At 56.6% G+C, this 7,152-nt stretch overlaps 1 protein-coding gene across 1 annotated transcript; it reads right to left on the bottom strand.

Annotated features, from left to right (window-relative positions):
* Positions 1-716: 716 nt before the first annotated feature.
* Positions 717-2,424, bottom strand: HOXB13 (homeobox B13). Its single transcript, XM_074163075.1, has 2 exons — positions 1,806-2,424; positions 717-979 (listed from the first exon to the last, which is right to left on the bottom strand). The coding sequence occupies exons 1-2, from the start codon at positions 2,422-2,424 to the stop codon at positions 717-719; spliced, it is 882 nt and encodes a 293-aa protein (XP_074019176.1).
* Between the last annotated feature and the right edge of the window lie 4,728 nt (positions 2,425-7,152).

The following is a 7,152-nucleotide window of genomic DNA, read 5'->3' as shown; positions in this document are numbered from 1 at the left end:
TATGTCACACGCATATACTGTACATTTACGCAAACCCGCGCCTTAATGCAAACAATTCCCTACACAACACGCTTGGACGATGTTTATTCTCCCTTAGACGCGCATTTTGAACTTCTGCCTGAATTAAGGAGATATTTGGGTTGGTTTTTTTTTTTTCCTGCCATGAGTACGGCTTTTCGTTTCTAAAGACCAAATTCCCTGTGACTCTTCCCCCCCCCCCCCCCCCGCCCCCGGGACAGCCCAGCTCCGGCCGCACGCAGGCGAGCCGGGAGTTGCGTATTGGGGTTAATTAATGCAATTAGGCCAGTTTTTCTCGTTATTATTATTTTTTTTTTTTTTTTAAAGCGCTCTGAGGATGATGTTCAACCCGAAGCGGTGGGAGACGGAGGGGGCACGACGTGTGTGTGTGTGGGGGGGGGGGGGGGGGGGTTTGTAAGGCGAGAGCAAACTGTACAGGGTCCTCTGCGTGCAAAGCGGGCAGGGATGGAGCATCTTCCCAACTAGCCCCCCCCTTCCTCATTTCGGGGGAGGGGTGTCTCACCCCCGGGAGCGGCGGGGAACGGTGCCCAGCGCCCTGCGCTGCCCCGGGCGGGGGGGGAAGGCTCAGCCTCCCCCGTGGGCCGCTCGCTTTCCCCCCCCCCCTCCACCCGCACCCCCGCCCCGCTGACGGTGCCGCAGACCGGGGACCACCTTCGGGGCTTGGGGTGGCCGTGTCCTCACGGGGTGCTGCTGCTGCTGCTGCTTTTGATTTTGGCGACGACTTTTTTCTCTTTCACCCGCCTGTTCTGGAACCAGATGGTGATCTGTCGCTCCGTGAGGTTGGTGGCGGCGGAGATCTTCCTCCTCTTGTCGCGGGTGATGAACTTGCTGCTGGCGTACTCCTTCTCCAGCTCCTTCAGCTGCCCCTTGCTGTACGGGACCCTCTTCTTACGGCCCCGGCGAAAGGAGCAGCCGTCGGGGGGCAACTGCCCGGTGGAGTCTGGGCGTGGGGAGAAACGGGGCTGAGGGGGGCCGGGGGGGGGGGGGGGTGTCCCCACGCACCCTGCACCCACCCTGCACCCACCCCCCATCACCTTTCCCTGCAAGCAGCACCCCCTCTCCCTGCCACAGCGTTTCTTCCCTCCAGCTTCCTGACAGCGATGATATTTAAAGATATTTAAATGCTATATTCTCCCAATTGATATATAAATATTGTTTTTCCTCCCTGAATTTATTTTCTGGGGGGAGAAGCCCAGATATTGGCAAAACACCGACGTGGGTGAAATCCGCGTAAATACCCGCGCACTCGCTCCGCGCTTTCAGCGCGGTGGGTGCGCGGCCGAGCAGGGCCGGGGGCGAGTTCGATCCCACCGGTGCGGGGGTGAAAAAAGGGGGGGCTGCGTGGGAAGGACCCTCTCGTTCCCGGCCCTGCACGGTGGGAGCCATCCGCACCCCTTCCCCCCTTTTTTAAGCAGCCAGATTCCGAGGGATCGGGTCTGAACCCGGATAGTGTCGCTACCGAACCCCGAGAGTGTCACCACCCAACCCCGAGAGTGTCACCACCCAACCCCGAGAGTGTCACCATCTGCCTCCCTGCTCGGGGGGCGATGCGTTGCAAAGGGCAGCGTTAACCTAATTTACTATTTTGTGAAACCTACCTAATGGCTAATTTGGTTCGCAGTTAATTGTTACTGGACGGCCAAAGCGGCTCCCCAGCAGATTATTTTAAGCCTGGGTCCCAACCCCCTCCACCCCCCCTCCCCATGCACACACACACACACACACACACCCATGCCCCCCTCCCAGCCCCAGCGCAGGGACTTTACCTGCAAAGGCGGATTTCAGGAGGTACCCGGCCTGTCCCTGCTCCTTGGGGCAGCACATCTGGCTGCTCCAGCCGCCGCCCAGAGCCCACGGCTGATGGTAACCCTCCACGGGCAGCAGAGTCTCATGCCGGGCCTCCCCCGGGCCCCCCAACCCCGGTACCACCGACACGTCCAGGTAACCGGCGACCGGCTGGTAAGGAGCCCCGTAGCCGGGGTAGAAAGCGAACTCGGCGGGGCGGCTCTGGAAATCCTCGCTGCCCGCGGGGGGGTCCAGGTACTTCTCGGCGGGGAAGGGGCCCTGGGCCGGGCCGGTTTTCAGGGCGCTCCGGGCGACGCGGCAGGAGTAGTAGCCGCTGCCGAAGTATCCGTAGGGCAGCGGGGCGGAGGCGGCGGGACCCGGCGGGGCGGGCGGGGGGGCCGGCGGGGCGGCGGGGCAGGGTTTGGGGGGCTCGGCCGGCCCCTCCGACGGGTAACCGGGGTTCATCCCGGGGGGAGGCGAAGGCCCGCCGAGGGCCGGGGGGGGAGGCGGCAGCAGCCCCCTGCCCTGGCCGCCTGCGAAGCCGCCGGCTGCCAGGAGCCCCTCGAGGCCCGGGGGGCCGCGGGGCTCCGGGGGCTGCATGGGGTGCAGCGCGGGGGCCGGGGCATGGGGAGAGCCTGCTCGGCAGCACCCGGGCACTGCCCGAGGGGGGTCCCCGGATCTTTTTAAAAGGCTGCGAGCTGCTAAGAGCTGCCTTTCCCCGCCGGGCTGCCCTGACGCAACGGCCGGGGGCTGCCTCATTGGCTGCCGCTCGGGGGGAAAAGGACGGAGAAGGAGGAAAAAAAACCCAACCCCCCACAAAAAAAACCTCCAGCCCCAATAAACCCTGGCTGCATAAATTGCGAAAATACTTTTATTGCAATGGGAGGAGGAGGAGGGGGGCCCCCGCACGTGACAGGCGGGTACACGGGAGGCGCCTCTTTGCGCTGCATCTTGCCAAAAAAAAGAAGAAAAAAAAAAAGGGGGGGGGGGGGGGACAGAGGTGGGGGAGGAATGAGGGGGACGAGGGGAGGGAGGGGAAGGGGAGGGAGGATCACGAACGGCGCGGAGGAGCAGTCCCCGATGGAAAAATCCGAGCTCAGATTAAAAAACCTCTTTTTTTTTTTTTTTTTTTTTTTTTCGGTATGGCCCCTTCTTCCCACGCAGGTCCGGGGGCTTCTGCTCCGGAAAAAAACCCTCCCAGCCCGAGGAGAACCGAGGACTCCCCTCGGCCCAGTGGGGTGACGGCGGGCAGCCGTGGGGCACCGATGAACCCCGGGGGACGGGGACTCCCCCTGCTCCCCGGCCTCACTCTCTGCCCCTTCTCAAGGGGGGGTTATCCCACGCACATCGTCGCACCCCCCCACTTTCAGCTGCAGAAGGCTGAAACCTGTATCCTTGGGCAGAGGGACAGGGCATGGCCCTACAAGCAAGGAGAGAGGGGAAAGGAGGTCCCAGGCACACCAAAAAAATAACTGCAAAGGAAGGGGGGGGGGGGGGAGAGAAACCAACATATTTGCAGACAGGTATTGCCACGCGTGGGGGTGGGGCTGGGCTGGGTCTGCAGGTCGGTGTGGACCACGGCTAAGAAGCATCCCGAAGGGAAAAGGTTTGGAAAAGGGAGGTGGGAAGATAATATAGAGAGCCCCTTTGGGGGCCGGGAGCATTGGGCAGGTGGAGAAACAGGCAGAAGGGGGAAAGACAGACGGACACGATGGATAGAAGGATTCCATCAGCCTGGATGATTTTGGGGTAAATGCACTGAGGCCTGTGCCTATGTGCGTGTTAATAAATGATTCAGGTACAGGCGTTTTTAATCGTCTGTACACATGGTGTAAACACGCACAGCCGCGTTTTTCGCTCCTTTTTCTCTCTGGTTTTCCCCCAAAGGGCTTGTCTGAGGAAAAGCTTTGCCGGAATTCCCCCAAAGGCAGCTTGAGCTCATGCCTCGTTTCCTCCGTGCAAAGAAATCGAGAGATTTCTGCTTTCTGGCTATCAAATCGCAATAAAAATTCTCCTTCTGCCACGTCTTTGGGCCACCAAAGCAACGACCCATCGGCCCAGAGGAGCCACCACAGGGTGGGACACATAAGGACAGAAATCACGACAAAAATAGGGCTTAAAAGTGATGATTGCAAACTCGCCCAGGCGAGGAAAAGCCCCATTTGGCTGCGGGGGGCAGATCCCCGACCCCCTCCAAAACAGCTCCTTCCAGCTCCCCGCAGCCGCAGGGGCTTTGCCCCGGGCTGTCTCGGCGAGATCCGCTCCCGCACCCCCTTCTCTCTCCCAGGGAAATAAATAAACCACATCACGAAGCTGCATCTTCGCTCCTCGACCCTTGCCCGCTAAAAATGCCGCAGTCTCATCGAAATCCATGATTTTCTTTTTCTGGGGAAAAATAAAGTAAAATAAAATAAATAAAAAAAAAAACCCCAGTGTTTTTAGCCTTCACCTTTCCGATTTCAAAGCTTCTTTCTTCCCTTTTCCGTAGTTTAACGACTGCACTTCTTCTTTGATGCCCTTTTTATTCTCCCCCGCTCCTGCCCTCTCCCCGTTTGCTTTGAACCAGCCCCATAACCCGGGCGCTGGGGCGACGGGCGGCCGAGTGTTTGCGGACGGGGCCGCAGCTCCCCCGCGTCTCACCCCGCTTCCTTCCCAGAGAAAGGTCGGGCTTAATCCGGAGGTCAAGGCCAAGTTGAAAGTTAAGAGCCTGTTGACTTCGGGGCTTCGCTGTGGCGGCGGCCGTCGGGGCTGCCCCGGCCCCACGGAGCCCCCACGGCGGCGGGGGAGAGCTCGGTCCCCGCGGGGGTTTCCCAGGGAGAAGCTCCCGAGATGTCCCGGCTTGAGGCTGGGGCGGGATCCGCGGACAGAGCGACCGGCTGCAGACTTTCCTGGTAGTTTTTGTCACTTTATTTCTTTTTATTTACTTTTTTTTTTTTTTTTTTAAAATCCAAGCGGGGGAAAAAAAAAAATTAAAAAAAAAAAATAAATAGGAGGAGCGGGATCCACCGGCAGCCCAGCGCACAGACACCCCGATAAACGAGGGTACGGAACCTCCGATTTATGAAAATCGGATTTTATTCCGTTTCCCGAGGGCTCCTCAGGCGTGGGGGCCGGCAGCCGCGGCCGCCCCTCCGCCTCCCGCGGATGCTGCCCGGGCAGAAACAGCGTCGGGAAAGGAATTCACCTTTTTCACTCCCCCCAAAAAAACCCTCCCGTGCGCTTCGGCTAATTTATTTAGAGGTATTCCCGGTTGCCGAAATTGCAGCGTACCTCCTGCTTTTAAGCCCTCGCTTCCCTTCAGTTCATCTCCTTTCTAACACGCCCGGAAATTTTCGACCAGGGTTTGCCGTGGAAATAGTTTAAAATGCGGCTTCCAAACTGATATTGAGATTTCCGGTGTTTTTTGACAATTTTACTGAGAAAATTTCAGTGTAATATTTAAGGTCACAATAAAGCGCGAGGAACGGGTTATTTTAAAGGAAAAAAAAAAAAAACAGCAACAACTAGATTTCTTTTACTAGTTCCTCTCTCCTATCTGTGATCGGGCTTAAAATTATCAAATGCGCTTATTAGTTTGCAAATATTCTTTTATTATATTCTCGTTAGGATCCATTTAATATTTATACCATCTGGAAACCGAAAAAGCTGGGGAATAACTTTTTAATAGTCTGTGATTTTTATTTATTTATTTTTTTAAAAGCAATTGAATTTGAGGCTGGCGTTACAAAATACAAGGAAAAAAAAAAACCTCAAAACCAACCCAAACCCCAAAGCAGTTTGAAGGGGGGGAAAAAAAAAAATAATTGGAACTACTTAAAGACATAACGTTTGGAAATAATCAATTGTTGGAAAATTGAATTCTGGGTCTGGAAAGGAGCCCAGCTCTTTGGTTTCTGATTTTGGCAATATTTCTGGGAAGAAAAAAACAATCAAATAAAGGCAAACATTTTGATCTTTTATTTCTTTTTTTTTTTTTTTCTCCCTTCAGCGCCGGCCCCTCCTTTCCCACCCCACAGGCACCCCCGGAAGCCCGGGGGATGTAGGTGCGAATATTTCTCTCCCTGATGCCTGGAGGGCCAGAATCTGTACTTTATAGCGCATTTCTCGTGGATCCTTTGAACAGATCAGCTGGCATGGGAACAGAGAGCCTGGCCTGACTTCTCGTTGCTCTTTTTATCCCCGTTCCATGCTGAAGCCCCAGCGCCGCAATCACTGCAGTGCGCTTCTGACACTCACCCCTCCCCTTTTTGGGGTGAAATTTGGGGTGTTTTCAAACTCAGGGTGTTTTGTTTATCCCGGCTGTCGCCATCCCTGCACCTCCCAGGTTTCTTCTCCCCTCCCCGGGCTTGTTGGTGGCTCCTTCCTTGCTTTTTAGTTTCTTTATGATAAGCCAGGAGGGCCGAGGTGGAGCTCTCTGTTACTCCCAGGCTGTTGAACCTGAAACTTCCAGTTTGGGTCTCTCCCTCCAGTTTGCCAAAATGGAAAACGAAATACCATGGTGGCTCCCCAAAGGCTGCAGCTGCCGATGCCCCCCCACTCCCAGCCCCAAACCCAGCTGCTCCCTCAGAAAATGCCCCTCTACGAGGCCACTTCCCACCTCCTGCATCCTCCTCCTGCCCGAGCTCCTCAGCCAGGGAGGCCAAAACCTCAAAGGGGACCAACCCTGAGCCCTTTCCGGCCTCCGGGAGGGGAAGAAGCGTGGGGGGGGGTCCGTGATGGCTTTACCCACAGAGCAGAGGCCTGGAGGGGATGTGACCTGGGTGCAGCTCATGGAGCAAATGCTCCTGCCTGGAGCATACGTAACACAAACGTGTTACACAAAGTGTGTTTGTGTTTTATCTCTCTGTCTGCTGCAGTAGAGACATTTGTGCATCCTTGACCTGGAAAGAGCCGCATAAATGCAGCTGGGTGTCCCTGCTTGTGTGGGCTCTATGTACGATCCGGCTCTTCAAATGCTCTTTCTTTAAATATGGCAAAATGTGTCTCCCTGCACACCCCTCTACGTGTGTATATGTGCATCGTGTCCTCCGGCTCTGCATCCCATCCCACCTATCCCACCCCGCCGGAGCAGCTCTTTTCGCCTGAGCACATTTCCCCGTCGGCGCCGAGCGCGGCAGCGTGTGCCCATCACCGCACGCACCGGGGACCTCGCTCCGTGTTCCCTGAGCTCCCGCTCAGCTAAAGCAATTTATTTCAGCTGTTGTGGGGAGAAAAGGGGAGTTGCTTTGTGCTTGGCTTTTTAAGCCCGGCTTCTGATGTTTGATTCGGTAGGAGCCGGCGGGATGCTCCGTGCCTCCCTGCTGCTCCCTCCACTGCTTGGCGGGAGCC

The sequence above is a fragment of the Numenius arquata genome, chromosome 23 (assembly GCF_964106895.1).
Source record: "Numenius arquata chromosome 23, bNumArq3.hap1.1, whole genome shotgun sequence".
Taxonomy (NCBI): Eukaryota; Metazoa; Chordata; class Aves; order Charadriiformes; family Scolopacidae; genus Numenius; species Numenius arquata.
This window is presented reverse-complemented; position numbering and strand designations above follow the sequence as displayed.